At 43.8% G+C, this 24595-nt stretch overlaps 1 protein-coding gene and 1 pseudogene across 1 annotated transcript in view; both read right to left on the bottom strand.

Annotated features, from left to right (window-relative positions):
• LOC135547713 (protein FAM124A-like) overlaps positions 1–24595 on the bottom strand; it is a 622546-nt pseudogene that overhangs the window by 267974 nt on the left and 329977 nt on the right.
• Positions 1–24595, bottom strand: part of trpm2 (transient receptor potential cation channel, subfamily M, member 2) — an 83545-nt gene that overhangs the window by 33233 nt on the left and 25717 nt on the right. The window contains exons 9-12 of the mRNA XM_064976946.1: positions 17161–17282; positions 12725–13096; positions 5868–6035; positions 5517–5649 (exon numbers count right to left, since the gene is read on the bottom strand). Coding sequence (XP_064833018.1) covers positions 5517–5649; positions 5868–6035; positions 12725–13096; positions 17161–17282 — 795 coding nt within the window. The remainder of the gene's footprint in view (positions 1–5516; positions 5650–5867; positions 6036–12724; positions 13097–17160; positions 17283–24595) is intronic.

The raw sequence follows: 24595 nt of genomic DNA, 5'->3' as shown, positions 1-24595 counted from the left end.
CCTGGGTCATGTTCATTAGGCACTAAACGGAATAAATCTTATTAAACCTGGAGTCACGACCTGGATTTATCCAACAAGATATGCTAATATTAGTTTTGACAGATGGTGCTAGCTATAGGGATGGAAATGGCTGTGTCCACCATGCTAACCAATGGGAGTATGCTCAGTTTCAACATGATTTGTTTCGTACTGATGAAAAATGTACTCTGACTTAGATTGCTGAGAATTTCTTAACAATATTTTAATGTCTTATTAAAGCTTGTAATTTTCTTTTAAGTTGAGAGAAGTCTCAAAATGGGGGATTGTGGTAGAAAAATTACAACATTGTTTAAAACTGTTTATGCATAGAATAGGTATGATGAGTACTCTCTCATCTGTGTCTATGGGACTGAGTTGGGCCTCTGGGGCTTGAACTGACAGTTGACTTGATGATAAAGCCTAAAGACTGCCTTCCATAGAAAAGATGTGGTGGGTCTAACTGAGATAGAGAGAGCGTGGAGGAGTAGAACAAAACTCATTGTTCCTAATCATCCTGGCCGGGTTGGGGGTTAAAACAACACTAGGTGCAGATAACCACGAGATGAACCCAAAGTGACTTGTGATGCCCCCTGATCTGCATGCGAGGGGTGGAACCAGCCATGACCAAACATTTTTAATGCTATATAAAAACCAGGATTCCTCTGGGAGGTTAAGCTATGTTCCAATCCCAATACCACAACACACACTACAGACGGTCGACCAGCTTCATTATTAGCAGGCTTCAGGAAAGACCCAAGTGCAGACTGTTTTGAAGTGCAGACTGTTTTGAATTAACAATGTTTATTGCAACAACAGAGGAAGGCAAACGACAGGTCAAGGCAGGACTTTCTCCAATAGAGCTCCATTTTTATGGAATTGTCTGCCTACCCATGTGAGAGAAGCAGACTCGGTCTCAACCTTTAAGTCTTTATTGAAGATTCATCTCTTCAGGAGGTCCTATGATTGAGTGTAGTCTGGCCCAGGAGTCTGAAGGTGAACGGAAAGGTACTGGAGCAAAGAAACGCCCTTGCTGTCTCTGCCTGGCCGGTTCCCCTCTCTCCACTGGGATTCTCTGCCTCTAACCCTATTACAGGGGCTGAGTCACTGGCTTACTGGTGCTCTTCTATGCCGTGTCAAGGAGGGGTGCGTCACTTGAGTGGGTTGAGTCACTGACGTGGTCTTTCTGTCTTGGTTGTGCCGTGGCGGAGATCTTTGTGGGCTATACTCGGCCTTGTCTCAGGATGGTAAGTTGGTGGTTGAAGATATCCCTCTAGTGGTGTGGGGGCTGTGCTTTGGCAAAGTGGATGGGGTTATATCCAGCCTGTTTGGCCCTGTCCGGGGGTATCATCGGATGGGGCCACAGTGTCTCCTGACCCTTCTTGTCTCAGCCTCTTGTATTTATGCTGCAGTAGTTTGTGTCGGGGGCTAGGGTCAGTCTGTTATATCTGGAGTATTTATTCTGTCTTATTCGGTATCCTGTGTGAATTTAAGTATGCTCTCTCTAATTCTCTTTCTCTCTTTCGGAGGACCTGAGCCCTAGGACCATGCCTCAGGACTACCTGGCATGATGACTCCTTGTCCACCTGGCCGTGCTGCTGCTCCAGTTTCAAATGTTCTGCCTGCGGCTATGGAACCCTGACCTGTTCACTGTGATTACTATTATTTGACCATGCAGGTCATTTATGAACATTTGAACATCTTGACCATGTTCTGTTATAATCTCCACCCGGCACAGCCAGAAGAGGACTGGCCACCCCTCATTGCCTGGTTCCTCTCTAGGTGTCATCCTAGGTTTTGGCCTTTCTAGGGAGTTATTCCTAGCCGCCGTGCTTCTACACCTGCATTGCTTGCTGTTTTGGGTTTTAGGCTGGGTTTTTGTACAGCACTTTGATATATCAACTGATGTAAGAAGGGCTATATAACTAAATACATTTGAATTTGATTTTGAATTGGATCGTCTCGCTGTGGTTCCCTGACGGGGGTGGTCTGGTGGGTGACCAAGCCTATAGAGCACCTGTCCAGTGCTCTAAAAACCCATGGGAATGGAGAGGGGTTGAGTGTGGATTCCCAGCTCGGACGCCAGGGTAACGTCCATGAGACTCGCATCGGCCCCTGAGTCGATGAGTATCTGGAGAGACTTTGACTGGTCGTCCCACCACAGATTGGCACAGAGAGGGCAGCGAGCAAGGGGGATGAACATTTTTTTAAGACCCACCAGAGTACTCACTCCAACGAATGAGCTGGGTCTCTTGAAGGGACAGGTAGACACATAATGACCAACAGTAGCGCAATACAGACAACTCTGGGTCTCAAGTCTGCTTATGTGTTCGGCTGAAGACAGCCTAGCCCTGTCGAGCTGCATCGGCTCGGGAAGAGGGAAATCGGGAGTCTCCGGAGGCTCTTGGAGGGACTCGGGTAAGGTCGAATCATCTTGGGGACGTAGACGACAAGGACTTCATCAGATGCAAGGTGGGATCCCTGATTGAGGGATTGGAACCGCAATCTGATCTCTTCTCCTACGTTCCCGTAGCCGACCATCGATCTGGATGGTTAAAGCGATGAGTGAGTTGAGATCTGTCGGTAGTTCTCGGGCTGCCAGCTCATCCTTTACCTGATCCGATAATCAAAACACCGCTTCTGGGTCGAACAGGTTCCATGTTCCTCCTCTGCTAGCGTGCGGAACTCCACCGCATAGTCTGCTTGAGGGAGTCCTGCCGAAGCTGGAGTAACTTCCGGGCAGCCTCTCTCCCGGACACTGGAGTCTCAAACTTAACTCACCTCCGCCACGAATACCTCCAGACAGAGGCAGACGGCGGATTGTTGCTCCCACACCACCAGACAAGTGCCCTCCCGGACATCAGCGTAATAATGTACACTATCTTCGAGCAGTCCAAGGGGAATGAAGAAGGCTGCAGCTCGAAACAAAGTGGGCACTGGGAGAGAAAGGCCCAGCAGGTTTTGGAATCTCCATCGTAGTGCTCCGGGGGAAGTAAGAGGGTCCCGGGAAACCGGGATGACGGCGTTGCTATCAGCCGGGTTACTGGGAGGCTGCCTGGTAGGCAACCCATGGAATCGGTTCCGCAATGCGTCCGATGTAAGGTCATGACGTTCGGCCTGAACCCTTCCATTAACAGTGAAGCAACTCCTCGTGTCTATTATTGATGGCTCCTTAGGAAGAGATGGCAATGCGGAGCTGGTTCAAGTCTGCTGTGTCAGTCATGGCCAGTTCATACTATCAGGTTTCAGGTGAGACCCAAGTGCAGACTGTGTTGAAGTAACAATGTTTATTGCAACAACAAGGGCATGCAAACGACAGGTCAAGACAGGCAGGGGTCGATAATCCAGAGTGCGGCAAAGGTACAGGATGGCAGGCAGGGTCAGGAGCAGAGTGGTCAGGCAGGCGGGCTCAGAGTCAGGACAGGCAAGGGTCAAAACCAGGAGGACAAGAAAACTGGGGAAAAACAGGAGCTGAGAAAACGCTGGTTGACTTGAACAAGCAAGACGAATTGGCACAGACAGACAGAAAACACATAAATACCCAGAGGATAAGTGGGGAAGATGGGCGACACCTGGAGGGGGTGGAGACAAGCAACAGGACAGGTGAAACAGATCAGGGCGTGACAATTATTGCAATAATGAATCAATGTTAAATAAAGATTGATTGTTTGAATAATTGTCCAAATCTCTCTGTGTACATGCATTTTCACTACACTGTGCTGCACTATACCATCGGTTCATACAGACAGTATGTCTCAGTACTGTATTGTGTGTCTGTGCTGCACTATACCATCGGTTCATACAGACAGTATGTCTCAGTGATAGAAATAGAATCAATAGAATGGGCGTCCCCATTCACGTTAATGATGGCATAATGGGTGGACCGGCGGCCATTGCGAGTGTACCCATAGGCGCAAAGCACAAAGTAAATGCTAGGTTCAAAATATACAGATTAAATATACCTGTACACACACTGCGTAACTATGTGTGTACAGGTGTTATTGGAGACTGCTCATTGGACCGTAGCTACAGGAGGGTAGTGTGTACATCACTGGGGCTTCCTGCCATCCAGGACCTCTATACCAGGCGGTGTCAAAATTGTCAAAGACTCCAGCCACCCAAGTCATAGATTGTTCATTATGCTATCGCATGGAAATCAATACCGGAACGCCAAGACCAAAAGGCTCCTTAATTAATAACAGCTTCTACCCCAAGTCATAAGACTGCTGAACAGTTATGGAGTGGTTACTTGCATTGGCCCCCTTATTTTATTCATATTTATTCTTTCCACTGACTACTTGTTATTGTTATTTTATTGTGTAACTATTTTTCCTTTAGTTTATTTTGCAAATGTTTCTTATTTAAAAAAACTGCATTGTTGGTTAAGGTCTCATACAGTTAATTCAGAAACTATTCAGACCCCTTGACTTTTTCCACATGTTGTTACATTACAGCCTTAATCTAAAATTGATTCAATCAAAAATAATCCTAAAAATGTACTCACAATACTCCATAATGACAAAGCGAAAACAGGTTTTTCAAAATGTAGCCAATTTTTAAAACATTAAATATTATTTACATAAGTATTTATACCCTTTGCTATGAGACTCGAAATTGAGCTCAGGTGCATCCTCTTTCCATTGATCATCCGTGAGATGTTTCTACAACTTGATTGGAGTCCACCAGTGGTAAATTCAATTGATTGGAAATTATTTAGAAAGGCACACACCTATCTATGTAAGGTACCACAGTTGACAGTGCATGTCAGACCAAGCCATGAGGTCGAAGAAATTGTCCGTAGAGCTTAGAGACAGGATTGTGTCAAGGCACAGATCTGGGGAAGGGTACCAAAAAAACTATGCAGCATTGAAGGTCCCCAAGAACACAGTTGCCTTCATCATTCTTAAATGGAAGAAGTTTGAAACCACCAAGGCTCTTCCTAGAGCTGGTCACTCGGCCAAACTGAGCAATCAGGGGAGAATGGCCTTGGTCAGGGGGTGACCAAGAACCTGTTGGTCACTCTGACAGAGCTCCAGAGTTCCTCTGTGGAGATGGGAGAACATTCCAGAAGAAAAACCATCTCTGCAGCACTCCGACAATCAGGCATTCATGGGTGAGGGGCCAAACGGAAGCCACTCCTCAGTAGAAGGCACATGACAGACCATGAGAAACAAGATTCTCTGATCTGATGAAACCAAGATTGAATTCTTTGGCTTGAATGCCACATCCGGAGGAAACCAGGCACGATCCCTACGGTGAAACATGATGGTGGCAGCATCATGCTGTGGGGATTTTTTCAGCATCAGGGACTGGGAGACTAGCAGGATCAAGGGAAAGATGAACGTAGCAAAGTACAGAGATATCCATGATGAAAACCTGCTCCAGAGCGCTCAGGACCTCAGACTGGGGCAAATGTTAATATGGACAGTATGTCTTAGTGTGTCGGCTACTGTACCGATGGTTAATAAGGACAGTATATATTATTGTGTCGGCTACTGTACCGATGGCGTGTCTCTCATAGTGTTTGGCCAGTTCTCTCATCTCCTCCGCCTCATCCTCCTCTTCTGCTCCTTCCTCAGCCAGCTTCTTCAGGATTTTACTCGCGGCCAGAGCTGCTGACGTACAGTCCCGGGACTGCACACAACGAACAAACATGTTAAGAGTAATAATATTTATTTCTCTAATCATATATTCTTATTTAGTCTGGTTCAAGCATTTTGCTTGAATGAATACTTTGGGACAACTGGATAACTGGATAACTAGATAACTGGATAACTAGATAACTGGATAACTACACCAGACAGTCAGTTCCATATTTAGACTGCCCTGCACTGGTTCCTAACCTACTCTACCTGCTCCCAGGCGATCTCAGCCAGCTCTTTCTGGTTCTGCAGGATGGCCCAGAGGAAAAGGTCTCCGCCTGGGTCTCTGAAAGTCTCCTCTCCCCTTTCTGAATCTCTCCCTGGTCCTCTGTCTGGGTCTGGCGAGGCCTGGAGCTCCAGCTGCTCTTTAGGTGGCAGCTAGCACAGAACAGATAGGTGGGTCAGTAGACAGCACAGAACAGATAGGTGGGTCAGTAGACAGCACAGAACAGATAGGTGAGTCAGTAGACAGCTAGCAGAGAACAGATAAGTGGGTCAGTAGACAGCTAGCACAGATAGGTGGGTCAGTAGACAGCACAGCACAGAACAGATAGGTGGGTCAGTAGGCAGCACAGAACAGATAGGTGGGTCAGTAGACAGCACAGCACAGATAGGTGGGTCAGTAGACAGCACAGCACAGAACAGATAGGTGAGTCAGTAGACAGCTAGCACAGAACAGTTAGGTGGGTCAGTAGACAGCACAGAACAGATAGGTGGGTCAGTAGACAGCACAGATAGGTGGGTCAGTAGACAGCTAGCACAGAACAGATAGGTGAGTCAGTAGACAGCACAGCACAGATAGGTGGGTCAGTAGACAGCACAGCACAGATAGGTGGGTCAGCAGGCAGCACAGAACAGATAAGTGGGTCAGTAGACAGCACATAGCAGATAGGTGGGTCAGTAGGCAGCACAGAACAGATAAGTGGGTCAGTAGACAGCACAGAGCAGATAGGTGGGTCAGTAGACAACTATCACAGAACAGATAGGTGGGTCAGTAGACAACTAGCACAGAACAGATAGGTGGGTCAGTAGACAACTATCACAGAACAGATAGGTGGGTCAGTAGACAACTAGCACAGAACAGATAGGTGGGTTAGTTAGGTGGGTTAGTTAAGTTGGTTAGTTAGTTGAGTTAGTTAGGTTGGTTAGTTAGTTGAGTTAGTTAGGTTGGTTAGTTAGTTGAGTTAGTTAGGTTGGTTAGTTGGGTTAGTTAGGTAGTTAGGTTGGGTTAGTTAGGTAGTTAGGTTGGGTTAGTAAGGTTGGGTTAGTTAGGTTGGGTTAGTTAGTTAGTTGGTTAGTTAGTTGGTTAGTTAGGTTAGTTAGGTTAGTTAGGTTAGTTAGTTAGGTTAGTTAGTTAGATAGATATGTTAGGTTAGTAACATACTCTGTTTCACGGAATCATGGCTCATTCCAGATATACTGTCCCGTCCATATATCCAGCTAGGTTCTATGTACATCGCGCGGAGAGGAAGAAAGAACTCTCCGGGAAAAAGATAAGTGGAGATGTATGTTTTATGATTAACTGCTCATGATGTGGTTGTGGTAATGTACAGGAACTCAAGTCCTTTAGTTCACCTGACCTGGAACACCTCATCATGAAATGCTGACCGCAACAGATTCCGAAATAATTATCTTCGGTCAACGTCACAGCCGTGTATATTCCTCCTCAAGCCGATACCACGACATCTCTCAAGGAACCACACTGGGCTTTGTGCAAACTGGAAACCATATATCCCGAGGACGTATTTATTGTAGCTGGGGCCTTTAACAAAGCAGATCTGAGTAAATGCTACAGAAGTTTTATCAAAACATCGCCTGCGCTACTGGTGCCTCAAAAACTCTCAACCATTGCTACTCATGCAAAACACCAGTCTCAATGTCAACAGTGAAGAGGCGACTCCGGGATGCAGGCCTTCTCGGCAGAGTTCACCAATTAGCCTTTTAAAATGATTACCTTGGATTAGCTTACACAACATGGAGTGATTGTTGCTGTTAATGGGCCTCTGTACACCTATGTAGATATTCCATAAAAAATCTGCCGTTTCCAGCTACAATGGTCATTTACAACATTAACAATGTCTACACTGTATTTCTGATCAATTTGATGTTATTTTAATTGACCAATAACATCTAATAACCAAAACATCTGTTAAATATGTGTATGTGACCAATAACATCTGTTAAATATGTGTATGGACCAATAACATCTGTTAAATATGTGTATGTGGCCAATCACATCTGTTAAATATGTGTATGGAACAAAAACATCTGTTAAAACCTCTTGGAACTCCCCATCCCGGATCCGGGATCGTGACTAAAGCCTCAGGCTCATTAGCATAACGCAACGTTAACGATTTCTGAAAATCGCAAATAAAATAAAAATAATGCGTCTGCTCTCAAGCTTAGCCTTTTCTTAACAACACTGTCATCTCAGATTTTCAAAATATGCTTTTGAACCATAGAAATTGACTAATTTGTGTAAGAGTATGCAAAGCTAGCATAGCATTTTGAGTAGCATTTAGCACGCAACATTTTCACAAAAACCAGATAACCAAATAAATAAAATCATTTACCTTTGAAGAGCTTCTGATGTTTTCAATGAGGAGACTCTCAGTTACATACCAAATGCGCAGTTTTTCCTGAAAGCGTCTGTGTGTAGGAGAAATCGTTCCGTTTTCTACATTGCGTCTGGCTACCGAAACGAACCGAAAATTCAGTCACCTACAACGTCAAACTTTTTCCGAATTAACTACATAATATCGACCGAAACATGGCAAACGTTGTTTGGAATCAATCCTCAAGGTGTTTTTTCACATATCTCTTCATTGATATATCGTTCGTGGAAGCTTGCTTTCCTCTCTGAATCCCATGGAAAAATACTGGCAGCTGACTTTTGCGCACCAATTTCGGCGCAGGACACCGGGCGGACACCTGGTAAATGTGATCTCTTATGGTCAATCTTCCAATGATCTGCCTACAAATACGTCACAATGCTGCAGACACCTTGGGGAAACGACAGAAAGGGTTGACTCACTCCTCTCACATTCACAGCCATATAAGGAGACAATGGAAAACAGAGCCTCAAAAATCCTGCTCATTTCCTGGATGCCGTCTCATCTTGGTTTTGCCTGAAGCTCACGTTCTAGGGCACGCACAGAAAATATCTTGGTAGTTCTGGACACGTCAGAGTGTTTTCTTTCGAAAGCTATCAATTATATGCATAGTCGAGCATCTTTTTGTGACAAAATATCTTGTTTAAAACGGGAACGTTTTTCATCCAAAAATGAAATAGCGCCCCCATAGCATCAAGAGGTTAAATATGTGTATGGACCAATAACATCTGTTAAATATGTGTATGGACCAATAACATCTGTTAAATATGTGTATGGACCAATCATATCTGTTAAATATGTGTATGGACCAATAACATCTGTTAAATATGTGTATGGACCAATCAAATCTGTTAAATATGTGTATGGACCAATCATATCTGTTAAATATGTGTATGGACCAATAACATCTGTTAAATATGTGTATGGACCAATAACATCTGTTAAATATGTGTATGGACCAATCACATCTGTTAAATATGTGTATGGACCAATCATATCTGTTAAATATGTGTATGGACCAATAACATCTGTTAAATATGTGTATGGACCAATAACATCTGTTAAAAATGTGTATGGACCAATCACATCTGTTAAATATGTGTATGTGGCCAATACAATTTAATTTGATTTGGATTTGATTTGATTAGGTGGACAGCTATAGAAACCAGACACTATAGTCTATAAAGTATATCTAGCCGGCAGCTACAGAAATCAGAGACATGTGACTCACCAGCTGGATTCGGTCTTTGAATTATTATTATTTTTTTACATTGGATAAAAGTAGAGACTCAGAGCTACAAAATGGTATACCATACGCTGCGTTTGATGAACAATGGGAAAGTAATTCTGCTTTGAAAGTTGATCAACTTGTAAACACACTTTTGAGAAAATGGCCTTTTAATGTTTTGTTACCGAGTGAAGAGCTCTTCTTTGTCTACACCCATTCAGCATTGTTCAAACCCCCTTAAGCTTTAGCCCCACCCATCTTGTTTCGCTCTCGAAGGGCACACTCGACGCTCTGGCCGATGATTTGTTTACCTCTGGATAACAGGAAAACCAGCTCTGCTGGCAACAATTTCATTACTCTTTTTTTGCCAATGTTTACTGACACCGGCCATATTCAACTGGTGTTGTACACTTTAGCTTAAGACGTGTAGCTACCTAGTTAGGTAAACAATGAACCTAGCTAGGCAAACAACGTGTGAGATCACACACGTCACGTAACATTAGCTAACGAGCCAGCGACATACGCTAACGTTATCTAGTTAAACAATAATGAACATAGTGCCAAATCACGTATTGACTACACTGCATGAATCTGCTGGGAGTTAACCAACCAGGTTCAATGTTAGCTAGCTAACATTAGGCTCGAACTAGCAAAGCGAATGGCTCCAGGATACGAATAATAACATCATACACAACGTTAGCTAGGGAGCCATCCAGCTAACGTTAGCTAGCTAGCTAACAATACACTTTAGCTTTTTTACCTTTATTTTACTTGGCAAGTCAGTTAACCTCTTGAAACTCCCAATCCCGGATCCGGGATTGTGACTAAGCCTCAGGCTCATTAGCATAACGCAACGTTAACGATTTCTGAAAATCGCAAATAAAACTAAAATAATGCGTTTGCTCTCAAGCTTAGCCTTTTCTTAACAACACTGTCATCTCAGATTTTCAAAATATGCTTTTGAACCATAGAAATTGACTAATTTGTGTAAGAGTATGCAAAGCTAGCATAGCATTTTGTGTAGCATGTAGCACGCAACATTTTCACAAAAGCCAGATAACCAAATAAATAAAATCATTTACCTTTGAAGAGATTCTGATGTTTTCAATGAGGAGACTCCCAGCCACATACCAAATGCGCAGTGTTTCCTGAAAGCGTCTGTGTGTAGGAGAAATCGTTCCGTTTTCTACATTGCGCCTGGCTACCGAAACGAACCGAAAATGCAGTCACCTACAACGTGAAACTTTTTCCGGATTAACTACATAATATCGACCGAAACATGGCAAACGTTGTTTGGAATCAATCCTCAAGGTGTTTTTTCACATATCTCTTCATTGACATGCAGTTCGTGGAAGCTTGCTTCTCTCTCTGTGCCCCATGGAAAAATACTGGCAGGTGACTTTTGCGCACCAATTTCGGCGCAGGACACCGGGCGGACACGTGGTAAATGTGGTCTCTTATGGTCAATCTTCCAACGATCTGCCTACAAATACGTCACAATGCTGCAGACACCTTGGGGAAACGACAGAAAGGGCAGACTCATTCCTCTTGCGTTCACAGCCATATAAGGAGATCATGAAAGACAGAGCCTCAAAAATCCTTGTCATTTCCTGGATGCCAAGTCATCTTGGTTTTGCCTGAAGCTCACGTTAAAGGGCACGCACAGAGAAGATATTTGTATTTCTGGACACGTCAGAGTGTTTTCTTTCGAACAGTAGCAATTATATGCATAGTCGAGCATCTTTTTGTGACAAAATATCTTGTTTAAAACGGGAACGTTTTTCTTCCAAAAATGAAATAGCGCCACCATAAGTGTAAGAGGTTAAGAACAAATTCTTATTTTCAATGACGGCCTAGCCTGTTCAGGGGCAGAACGACAGATTTGTACCTTGTCAGCTCGGGGATTCGAACTTACAACCTTCCGGTTACTAGTTCAACGCTCTAACCACTAGGCTACCCTGCCGCCCCAGGTTAAAACATGTTGCAAGCTAGCTAGGTAAACAATGAGCCTAACTATGTAAATAACGTTTAAGATCACACACGTCACGTAACGTTAGCTAATGAGCCAGCCAGTTAACGTTAGCTAGTTAAACAACAATGAACATAGTGCCAAATCATGTCGTTACTATCTTATATGAATCTGCTGAGAACTAACCAACCAGGTTCAATGTTAGCTAGCTAACATTAGGCTCTAACTAGCAAAGCAACCGGTTCTGGGATACGAAAAATAACATCATACACAACGTTAGCTAGGGAGCCAGCCAGCTACCAGCACAATTTAGCTTGAAATGAAACCACTTTGTCAAAATTATAAACGTGTAATATCTGAAAATGTAACTAGCTAACGCTAGACGATCTTACCTTTATACATCATCATGCATGATGGACGCGTCTCCTGTCATGGATGCCATGCCTTGGTTGCACTTAGTTTGAAGATGTAATCCAGAGACAGGTGTTTCCTCCATATCTTCAGCTATCATAATCTAATTCCACTGATTTAAAAACTTGATCCTCCAGAAAGTGGAGAGCAACACTTATACAGCTCCACTACACAATGTATTTTTTTTAAAGCCACGTTTGACAGGATTACCAATACAGACTGACTAGCTCAAATAGACAGAAGCCTTCTGTATGGCAGATCAATCCGAACTTCTCTCGGCATGTCCAGCACACTCATAATCTCAGCCAATCATGGCTAGTGAGAACGTTGTTGTCTTTTTCTGTGGCTTAACCAATAAGGCTCGTTAACAAATGTATTCGTATTTACAGATGGCATACAACTTTGATATTAAGGCACATGAAAGTTCATATGTTCCAGAAGGCATTTCTGCCAAAAAACACATTTTGATAAAATATAAATTTAAAAAACATTCAAATGGATCTCTTGTGAAGTCATTACTTGCGACATACGCCTAGTTTTCTAAACAGGTCACATATAGTCTCTCTCTCTCTCTATATATATATATATATATATATATATATATATATATATATATATATATATATATAGTCTCTATAAGGTATATATAGCTAGCTGCTACAGAAACCATAGACATATAGTCTCTATAAGGTATATATAGCTAGCTGCTACAGAAACCATAGACATATAGTCTCTATAAGGTATATCTAGCTGGCAGCTAAATAACTGGCCACGATATTATGACCCCACACCAGATCCACTGCTTCTGTCACCATGGCGATGCTGTCTGACACAGTTTGATACTCACTGTGACAGCGACATCCTCCTTGGGCTCCTTTGGGTACCTGGTGGAGTGCAGGCCAGGCAGGGGGTAGAGGGGCTGGGTGAAACTGCCCAGTAGGTGGCGTATCTCATCCGAGACGTGACTGAGAGAGATGGTCCTCCCTGCAGCACCCCGAGGACTCAGGGTCTGACTACGTCTACTCTTCTCGGTCTGGATGCGCTTGGCTAGACGGCGTAGGAAGAAGCAGGAAGTGGGCAGCTGGGTGTAGAGGTCACACAGAGTGGTCTGGTCCCCCAGGAACTCTCTCAGACACACTCCGTTCTCCAGGAGCAGCCGGACAAATTGTGGCTTGTGGCCCAGCAGGGCTGAGAACATGGCCTGATGCAGGTCACTGGACTGGACAGGAGAAGAGTGATTTCTTCAACATGATATTAATACTGTAATCTTGGAATTACCTATTAAAATATTACATTTTGTATATTACCATTGACTCTGTGCTGGTACCCCCTGTATATAGCCTCCACATTAACTCTGTATCGGTACCCCATGTATATAGCCTCCACATTGACTCTGTACCGGTACCCCTGTATTTCACCTGCACATTTACTCTGTACCAGTACCCCTGTATATAGCCTCCACATTGACTCTGTACCGGTACCTCCTGTATATAGCCTCCACATTGACTCGGTACCGCTACCCCCTGTATATAGCCTCCACTTTGACTCTGTACCCCCTGTATATAGCCTCCACATTGACTCTGTACCGGTACCCCCTGTATACAGCCTCCACATTGACTCTGTACCGGTACCCCCTGTATATAGCCTCCACATTGACTCTGTACCGGTACCCCCTGTATATAGCCTCCACATTGACTCTGTACCGGTACCCCCTGTATACAGCCTCCACATTGACTCTGTACCGGTACCCCCTGTATATAGCCTCCACATTGACTCTGTACCGGTACCCCTGTATATAGCCTCCACATTGACTCTGTACCGGTACCCCCTGTATACAGCCTCCACATTGACTCTGTACCGGTACCCCCTGTATATAGCCTCCACGTTGACTCTGTACCAGTACCCCCTGTATATAGCCTCCACATTGACTCTGTACCGGTACCCCCTGTATACAGCCCCACTATTGTTATTTACTGCTGCTCTTTAATTATTTGTTAATCTTATCTCTTACTTTTTTAGGTATTTTCTTAAAACTGTATTGCTGGTTAAGCGCTTGTAAGTAAACATTTCACCTGTTGTATTCGATGCATGTGATGAATTTGATGTGATTTTCCATTCAATTGGCGACTGATTTCCATGTGAATATTGTAAAATCCGCATTAAGAAAATATGTGCTGTGTTTCTATCAAACGGAGATGTTGCTGATAAAAGTCTGTGCACACAAAATGTTTTTTTCCTCTGAAGTTTTTCATGTACCGGATATAAATCTAAAGGAGTTTCCATCGCATTTTAAAATCTACCAATAGTTTTGTCACAAAAACTGTTGCATTAAACAGCAAATGTGCCTACTCTGGTTTTAGTTCTTACGCTCTAGCCAACAGCTGGCAGATACAGCTGGTAGACTGTGCTGGTAGACAATGCAGGTAGACTGTGCTGGTAGACTATGCAGGTAGACTATTCAGGTAGACTATGCAGCTAGACTGTGCAGGTAGACTATGCAGGTAGACAATGTTGGTAGACTATGCAGGTAGACTATGCAGGTCGACTATGCAGGTATGCAGTGCAGATAGGCTGTGCAGGTAGACTATGCAGGTAGACTGTGCAGGTAGGCTGTGCAGGTAGACTATGCGGGTAGACTGTGCTGGTAGACTATGCAGGTAGACTGTGCTGGTAGGCTGTGCTGCTAAGCTGTGCTGGTAGACTATGCAGGTAGACTGTGCTGGTAGACTATGCAGGTAGACTGTGCAGGTAGACTGTGCTGGTAGACTATGCAGGTAGACTGTGCTGGTAGACTATGCAGGTAGACTATGCAGGTAGGCTGTGCAGGTAGCCTGTGCTGGTAGACTATGCAGGTAGACTGTGCAGGTAGGCTGTGCTGCTAAGCTGTGCTGGTAGACTATGCAGGTAGACTGTGCTGGTAGACTATGCAGGTAGACTGTGCAGGTAGGCTGTGCTGCTAAGCTGTGCTGGTAGACTATGCAGGTAGACTGTGCTGGTAGACTATGCAGGTAGACTGTGCAGGTAGGCTGTGCTGCTAAGCTGTGCTGGTAGACTATGCAGGTAGACTGTGCTGGTAGACTATGCAGGTAGACTGTGCAGGTAGGCTGTGCTGCTAAGCTGTGCTGGTAGACTATGCAGGTAGACTGTGCTGGTAGACTATGCAGGTAGACTGTGCAGGTAGGCTGTGCTGCTAAGCTGTGCTGGTAGACTATGCAGGTAGACTGTGCTGGTAGACTATGCAGGTAGACTGTGCAGGTAGGCTGTGCAGGTAGGCTGTGCTGCTAAGCTGTGCTGGTAGACTATGCAGGTAGACTATGCAGGTAGACTATGCAGGTAGACTATGCAGGTAGACTATGCAGGTAGACTATGCAGGTAGACTATGCAGGTAGACTATGCAGGTAGACCATGCAGGTAGGCTGTACAGGTAGACCATGCAAGTAGGCTCTGCTGGTAGACTAGTATACATGACAACATGATTATTGATAAGAATATTCGTATTTGTCAAACAGCAAGCGTCAATTGTCATGTCACCAGAATAAGACCCTTGATATTGATTAGAAAGGACTGGATCATTAAGCCCATCACCATGCACTATCACCACCCTGTGAAGTTCATCAAGCCCATCACTGTGCACTATCACCACCCTGTGAAGTTCATCAAGCCCATCACTGTGCACTATCACCACCCTGTGAAGTTCATCAAGCCCATCACTGTGCACTATCACCACCCTGTGAAGTTCATCAAGCCCATCACTGTGCACCATCACCACCCTGTGAAGTTCATCAAGCCCATCACTGTGCACTATCACCACCCTTTGAAGTTCATCAAGCTCAACACTGTGCACCATCACCACCCTGTGAAGTTCATCAAGCCCATCACTGTGCACTATCACCGCCCTGTGAAGTTCATCAAGCCCATCACTGTGCTCTTTCACCACCCTGTGAAGTTCATCAAGCCCATCACTGTGCACTATCACCGCCCTGTGAAGTTCATCAAGCCCATCACTGTGCTCTTTCACCACCCTGTGAAGTTCATCAAGCCCATCACCATGCACCATCACCACCCTGTGAAGTTCATCAAGCCCATCACTGTGCTCTTTCACCACCCTGTGAAGTTCATCAAGCCCATCACTGTGCACTATCACCACCCTGTGAAGTTCATCAAGCCCATCACTGTGCACCATCACCACCCTGTGAAGTTCATCAAGCCCATCACTGTGCACTATCACCACCCTGTGAAGTTCATCAAGCCCATCACTGTGCTCCATCACCACCCTGTGAAGTTCATCAAGCCCATCACTGTGCACTATCACCACCCTGTGAAGTTCATCAAGCCCATCACTGTGCACTATCACCACCCTGTGAAGTTCATCAAGCCCATCAATGTGCACTATCACCACCCTGTGAAGTTCATCAAGCCCATCACTGTGCACCATCACCACCCTGTGAAGTTCATCAAGCCCATCACTGTGCACTATCACCACCCTGTGAAGTTCATCAAGCCCATCACTGTGCACCATCACCACCCTGTGAAGTTCATCAAGCCCATCACTGTGCACTATCACCACTCTGTGAAGTTCATCAAGCCCATCACTGTGCACTATCACCACCCTGTGAAGTTCATCAAGCCCATCACTGTGCACTATCACCACCCTGTGAAGTTCATCAAGCCCATCACTGTGCACTATCACCACTCTGTGAAGTTCATCAAGCCCATCACTGTGCACTATCACCACCCTGTGAAGTTCATCAAGCCCATCACTGTGCTCTATCACCACCCTGTGAAGTTCATCAGTTATTTCATCTGTAGCCTAATAAACTGTATGGTTTCCCGAGTCGTAGTGGGAGGTCCACACAACATATCATCGCGTGACTTTACTTCCCTATGCTGGTTATTATATTATGATATATATAATATATATATTATTATTATATATATTATCATATCAACATTTGCACATAAAGGATTTCCATTTCTCACATTATTAAATTTACTGACACAAAAAGATCCCAACATGTCAAATGAACATTTTTATACAATTGTACCGAAACTTCCTGTTTCCATCACAGCTGTCGTGATTTTGTTTTTATACAGTATGACTTCACTCGCATAAAAACTGTGTATCTAATGTTTTTTTAAATTTTGATCAAATTATACCCCACTTTCGTGGTATCCAATTATATAGTTATGACCTTCTCTCATTGCAGTAACTCTCGAAAGGGCTTGGAAGAGCCTCAGAGCCTCTTTTACACACGGCTCTGATTGACAGTTAGCCGAACCTACCTTCCACTGGCTATCCTCAGTGAAGATGTCAGTCTTAGCGATGTCCACTCTGTTCCAGGCTACGGCTAGCTCCAGTTGTCTCTCCCAGCGCTCCATCCCAACAGACTCACTGCTCCTGTTGGCTGGGAGGGGAAGAGGAGAAGAGAGAGAGATAAACCTGGATTAGAACTAGGGCTGTGGTGTTTCCCGGATGTCTAGACCTTATAACCAAGGCAACCAGGTGCTGATCAGGTTGCGTGTGCAGTTCAAAACTGATATGGAAACCATTCTTCCAATGTGGAATTTAGAAAGTGACTTACTCTGCATAATTTAGCCGTAATGCGAATGCTTAGAGCGTAATATGAGACAGCCTGCATTAGTCTGGTAATATGTGACACCGTGATGCATCAGAATGTCCAGATGAGGCACTCAGATTCTTCTAGATGGCGACGAATGAGACTATTTACAGAACGTCTCAGTCTGAGAGACATCCTAAACCCAATCATCTACTTCAGGAAGTGTCAAGAACATTAACACACTGTCTGGAAACCAAGCGGACAAAGTGCTGCTAATGTACTCAGCATTAGTTTCTCTGTGACTCAGCAGAAGAGCCTGTTATTCTGTGGTACTCAGCATTAGTAATGTTACTCCGTGACTCAGCAGAAGAGCCTGTTATTCTGTGGTACTCAGCATTAGTAATGTTTCTCTGTGACTCAGCAGAAGAGCCTGTTATTCTGTGGTACTCAGCATTAGTAATGTTACTCTGTGACTCAGCAGAAGAGCCTGTTATTCTGTGGTACTCAGCATTAGTAATGTTACTCTGTGACTCAGCAGAAGAGCCTGTTATTCTGTGGTACTCAGCATTAGTAATGTTTCTCTGTGACTCAGCAGAAGAGCCTGTTATTCTGTGGTACTCAGCATTAGTAATGTTACTCTGTGACTCAGCAGAAGAGCCTGTTATTCTGTGGTACTCAGCATTAGTAATGTTTCTCTGTGACTCAGCAGAAGAGCCTGTTATTCTGTGGTACTCAGCATTAGTAATGTTTCTCTGTGACTCAGCAGAAGAGCCTGTTATTCTGTGGTACTCAGCATTAGTAATGTTACTCTGTGACTCAGCAGAAGAGCCTGTTATTCTGTGGTACTCAGCATTAGTAATGTTACTCTGTGACTCAGCAGAAGAGCCTGTTATTCTGTGGTACTCAGCATTAGTAATGTTTCTCTGTGACTCAGCAGAAGAGCCTGTTATTCTGTGGTACTCAGCATTAGTAATGTTACTCTGTGACTCAGCAGAAGAGCCTGTTATTCTGTGGTACTCAGCATTAGTAATGTTACTCTGTGACTCAGCAGAAGAGCCTGTTATTCTGTGGTACTCAGCATTAGTAATGTTACTCTGTGACTCAGCAGAAGAGCCTGTTATTCTGTGGTACTCAGCATTAGTAATGTTTCTCTGTGACTCAGCAGAAGAGCCTGTTATTCTGTGGTACTCAGCATTAGTAATGTTACTCTGTGACTCAGCAGAAGAGCCTGTTATTCTGTGGTACTCAGCATTAGTAATGTTACTCTGTGACTCAGCAGAAGAGCCTGTTATTCTGTGGTACTCAGCATTAGTAATGTTTCTCTGTGACTCAGCAGAAGAGCCTGTTATTCTGTGGTACTCAGCATTAGTAATGTTACTCTGTGACTCAGCAGAAGAGCCTGTTATTCTGTGGTACTCAGCATTAGTAATGTTTCTCTGTGACTCAGCAGAAGAGCCTGTTATTCTGTGGTACTCAGCATTAGTAATGTTTCTCTGTGACTCAGCAGAAGAGCCTGTTATTCTGTGGTACTCAGCATTTCTCTGTGACTCAGCAGAAGAGCCTGTTATTCTGTGGTACTCAGCATTAGTAATGTTACTCCGTGACTCAGCAGAAGAGCCTGTTATTCTGTGGTACTCAGCATTAGTAATGTTACTCTGTGACTCAGCAGAAGAGCCTGTTATTCTGTGGTACTCAGCATTAGTAATGTTACTCTGTGACTCAGCAGAAGAGCCTGTTATTCTGTGGTACTCAGCATTAGTAATGTTTCTCTGTGACTCAGCAGAAGAGCCTGTTATTCTGTGGTACTCAGCATTAGTAATGTTTCTCTGTGACTCAGCAGAAGAGCCTGTTATTCTGTGGTACTCAGCATTAGTAATGTTACTCTGTGACTCAGCAGAAGAGCCTGTTATTCTGTGGTACTCAGCATTAGTAATGTTTCTCTGTGACTCAGCAGAAGAGCCTGTTATTCTGTGGTACTCAGCATTTCTCTGTGACTCAGCAGAAGAGCCTGTTATTCTGTGGTACTCAGCATTAGTAATGTTACTCTGTGACTCAGCAGAAGAGCCTGTTATTCTGTGGTACTCAGCATTAGTAATGTTTCTCTGTGACTCAGCAGAAGAGCCTGTTATTCTGTGGTACTCAGCATTTCTCTGTGACTCAGCAGAAGAGCCTGTTATTCTGTGGTACTCAGCATTAGTAATGTTACTCTGTGACTCAGCAGAAGAGCCTGTTATTCTGTGGTACTCAGCATTAGTAATGTTTCTCTGTGACTCAGCAGAAGAGCCTGTTATTCTGTGGTACTCAGCATTTCTCTGTGACTCAGCAGAAGAGCCTGTTATTCTGTGGTACTCAGCATTAGTAATGTTACTCCGTGACTCAGCAGAAGAGCCTGTTATTCTGTGGTACTCAGCATTAGTAATGTTTCTCTGTGACTCAGCAGAAGAGCCTGTTATTCTGTGGTACTCAGCATTAGTAATGTTTCTCTGTGACTCAGCAGAAGAGCATGTTATTCTGTGGTACTCAGCATTAGTAATGTTACTCCGTGACTCAGCAGAAGAGCCTGTTATTCTGTGGTACTCAGCATTAGTAATGTTTCTCTGTGACTCAGCAGAAGAGCCTGTTATTCTGTGGTACTCAGCATTAGTAATGTTTCTCTGTGACTCAGCAGAAGAGCCTGTTATTCTGTGGTACTCAGCATTAGTAATGTTTCTCTGTGACTCAGCAGAAGAGCCTGTTATTCTGTGGTACTCAGCATTAGTAATGTTTCTCTGTGACTCAGCAGAAGAGCCTGTTATTCTGTGGTACTCAGCATTAGTAATGTTTATCTGTGACTCAGCAGAAGAGCCTGTTATTCTGTGGTACTCAGCATTAGTAATGTTACTCTGTGACTCAGCAGAAGAGCCTGTTATTCTGTGGTACTCAGCATTAGTAATGTTACTCTGTGACTCAGCAGAAGAGCCTGTTATTCTGTGGTACTCAGCATTAGTAATGTTTCTCTGTGACTCAGCAGAAGAGCCTGTTATTCTGTGGTACTCAGCATTAGTAATGTTACTCTGTGACTCAGCAGAAGAGCCTGTTATTCTGTGGTACTCAGCATTAGTAATGTTACTCTGTGACTCAGCAGAAGAGCCTGTTATTCTGTGGTACTCAGCATTAGTAATGTTACTCTGTGACTCAGCAGAAGAGCCTTTTATTCTGTGGTACTCAGCATTAGTAATGTTTCTCTGTGACTCAGCAGAAGAGCCTGTTATTCTGTGGTACTCAGCATTAGTAATGTTTCTCTGTGACTCAGCAGAAGAGCCTGTTATTCTGTGGTACTCAGCATTAGTAATGTTTCTCTGTGACTCAGCAGAAGAGCCTGTTATTCTGTGGTACTCAGCATTAGTAATGTTTATCTGTGACTCAGCAGAAGAGCCTGTTATTCTGTGGTACTCAGCATTAGTAATGTTACTCTGTGACTCAGCAGAAGAGCCTGTTATTCTGTGGTACTCAGCATTAGTAATGTTACTCTGTGACTCAGCAGAAGAGCCTGTTATTCTGTGGTACTCAGCATTAGTAATGTTTCTCTGTGACTCAGCAGAAGAGCCTGTTATTCTGTGGTACTCAGCATTAGTAATGTTACTCTGTGACTCAGCAGAAGAGCCTGTTATTCTGTGGTACTCAGCATTAGTAATGTTACTCTGTGACTCAGCAGAAGAGCCTGTTATTCTGTGGTACTCAGCATTAGTAATGTTACTCTGTGACTCAGCAGAAGAGCCTGTTATTCTGTGGTACTCAGCATTAGTAATGTTTCTCCGTGACTCAGCAGAAGAGCCTGTTATTCTGTGGTACTCAGCATTAGTAATGTTACTCCGTGACTCAGCAGAAGAGCCTGTTATTCTGTGGTACTCAGCATTAGTAATGTTACTCCGTGACTCAGCAGAAGAGCCTGTTATTCTGTGGTACTCAGCATTAGTAATGTTACTCTGTGACTCAGCAGAAGAGCCTGTTATTCTGTGGTACTCAGCATTAGTAATGTTTCTCTGTGACTCAGCAGAAGAGCCTGTTATTCTGTGGTACTCAGCATTAGTAATGTTACTCTGTGACTCAGCAGAAGAGCCTGTTATTCTGTGGTACTCAGCATTAGTAATGTTACTCCGTGACTCAGCAGAAGAGCCTGTTATTCTGTGGTACTCAGCATTAGTAATGTTTCTCTGTGACTCAGCAGAAGAGCCTGTTATTCTGTGGTACTCAGCATTAGTAATGTTTCTCTGTGACTCAGCAGAAGAGCCTGTTATTCTGTGGTACTCAGCATTAGTAATGTTTCTCTGTGACTCAGCAGAAGAGCCTGTTATTCTGTGGTACTCAGCATTAGTAATGTTTCTCCGTGACTCAGCAGAAGAGCCTGTTATTCTGTGGTACTCAGCATTAGTAATGTTACTCTGTGACTCAGCAGAAGAGCCTGTTATTCTGTGGTACTCAGCATTAGTAATGTTTCTCTGTGACTCAGCAGAAGAGCCTGTTATTCTGTGGTACTCAGCATTAGTAATGTTTCTCTGTGACTCAGCAGAAGAGCCTGTTATTCTGTGGTACTCAGCATTAGTAATGTTTCTCTGTGACTCAGCAGAAGAGCCTGTTATTCTGTGGTACTCAGCATTAGTAATGTTTCTCTGTGACTCAGCAGAAGAGCCTGTTATTCTGTGGTACTCAGCATTAGTAATGTTTCTCTGTGACTCAGCAGAAGAGCCTGTTATTCTGTGGTACTCAGCATTAGTAATGTTACTCTGTGACTCAGCAGAAGAGCCTGTTATTCTGTGGTACTCAGCATTAGTAATGTTACTCTGTGACTCAGCAGAAGAGCCTGTTATTCTGTGGTACTCAGCATTAGTAATGTTTCTCTGTGACTCAGCAGAAGAGCCTGTTATTCTGTGGTACTCAGCATTAGTTACTCTGTGACTCAGCAGAAGAGCCTGTTATTCTGTGGTACTCAGCATTAGTAATGTTTCTCTGTGACTCAGCAGAAGAGCCTGTTATTCTGTGGTACTCAGCATTAGTAATGTTACTCTGTGACTCAGCAGAAGAGCCTGTTATTCTGTGGTACTCAGCATTAGTAATGTTTCTCTGTGACTCAGCAGAAGAGCCTGTTATTCTGTGGTACTCAGCATTAGTAATGTTTCTCCGTGACTCAGCAGAAGAGCCTGTTATTCTGTGGTACTCAGCATTAGTAATGTTTCTCTGTGACTCAGCAGAAGAGCCTGTTATTCTGTGGTACTCAGCATTAGTAATGTTACTCTGTGACTCAGCAGAAGAGCCTGTTATTCTGTGGTACTCAGCATTAGTAATGTTTCTCTGTGACTCAGCAGAAGAGCCTGTTATTCTGTGGTACTCAGCATTAATGTTAATTCTCTGTGACTCAGCAGAAGAGCCTGTTATTCTGTGGTACTCAGCATTAGTAATGTTACTCTGTGACTCAGCAGAAGAGCCTGTTATTCTGTGGTACTCAGCATTAGTAATGTTACTCCGTGACTCAGCAGAAGAGCCTGTTATTCTGTGGTACTCAGCATTAGTAATGTTACTCTGTGACTCAGCAGAAGAGCCTGTTATTCTGTGGTACTCAGCATTAGTAATGTTACTCCGTGACTCAGCAGAAGAGCCTGTTATTCTGTGGTACTCAGCATTAGTTACTCTGTGACTCAGCAGAAGAGCCTGTTATTCTGTGGTACTCAGCATTAGTAATGTTTCTCTGTGACTCAGCAGAAGAGCCTGTTATTCTGTGGTACTCAGCATTAGTAATGTTACTCTGTGACTCAGCAGAAGAGCCTGTTATTCTGTGGTACTCAGCATTAGTAATGTTTCTCTGTGACTCAGCAGAAGAGCCTGTTATTCTGTGGTACTCAGCATTAGTAATGTTACTCTGTGACTCAGCAGAAGAGCCTGTTATTCTGTGGTACTCAGCATTAGTAATGTTTCTCTGTGACTCAGCAGAAGAGCCTGTTATTCTGTGGTACTCAGCATTAGTAATGTTTCTCTGTGACTCAGCAGAAGAGCCTGTTATTCTGTGGTACTCAGCATTAGTAATGTTACTCCGTGACTCAGCAGAAGAGCCTGTTATTCTGTGGTACTCAGCATTAGTAATGTTTCTCTGTGACTCAGCAGAAGAGCCTGTTATTCTGTGGTACTCAGCATTAGTAATGTTACTCTGTGACTCAGCAGAAGAGCCTGTTATTCTGTGGTACTCAGCATTAGTAATGTTTCTCTGTGACTCAGCAGAAGAGCCTGTTATTCTGTGGTACTCAGCATTAGTAATGTTTCTCTGTGACTCAGCAGAAGAGCCTGTTATTCTGTGGTACTCAGCATTAGTAATGTTTCTCTGTGACTCAGCAGAAGAGCCTGTTATTCTGTGGTACTCAGCATTAGTAATGTTACTCCGTGACTCAGCAGAAGAGCCTGTTATTCTGTGGTACTCAGCATTAGTAATGTTTCTCTGTGACTCAGCAGAAGAGCCTGTTATTCTGTGGTACTCAGCATTAGTAATGTTTCTCTGTGACTCAGCAGAAGAGCCTGTTATTCTGTGGTACTCAGCATTAGTAATGTTTCTCTGTGACTCAGCAGAAGAGCCTGTTATTCTGTGGTACTCAGCATTAGTAATGTTTCTCTGTGACTCAGCAGAAGAGCCTGTTATTCTGTGGTACTCAGCATTAGTAATGTTTCTCTGTGACTCAGCAGAAGAGCCTGTTATTCTGTGGTACTCAGCATTAGTAATGTTTCTCTGTGACTCAGCAGAAGAGCCTGTTATTCTGTGGTACTCAGCATTAGTAATGTTACTCTGTGACTCAGCAGAAGAGCCTGTTATTCTGTGGTACTCAGCATTAGTAATGTTACTCTGTGACTCAGCAGAAGAGCCTGTTATTCTGTGGTACTCAGCATTAGTAATGTTTCTCTGTGACTCAGCAGAAGAGCCTGTTATTCTGTGGTACTCAGCATTAGTAATGTTTCTCTGTGACTCAGCAGAAGAGCCTGTTATTCTGTGGTACTCAGCATTAGTAATGTTACTCCGTGACTCAGCAGAAGAGCCTGTTATTCTGTGGTACTCAGCATTAGTAATGTTTCTCTGTGACTCAGCAGAAGAGCCTGTTATTCTGTGGTACTCAGCATTAGTAATGTTTCTCCGTGACTCAGCA

The sequence above is a fragment of the Oncorhynchus masou genome, chromosome 10 (assembly GCF_036934945.1).
Source record: "Oncorhynchus masou masou isolate Uvic2021 chromosome 10, UVic_Omas_1.1, whole genome shotgun sequence".
Lineage (NCBI taxonomy): Eukaryota > Metazoa > Chordata > Actinopteri > Salmoniformes > Salmonidae > Oncorhynchus > Oncorhynchus masou.
The sequence above is the reverse complement of the archived record's forward strand: the minus strand, read 5'-3'. Positions and strand labels throughout refer to the sequence as shown.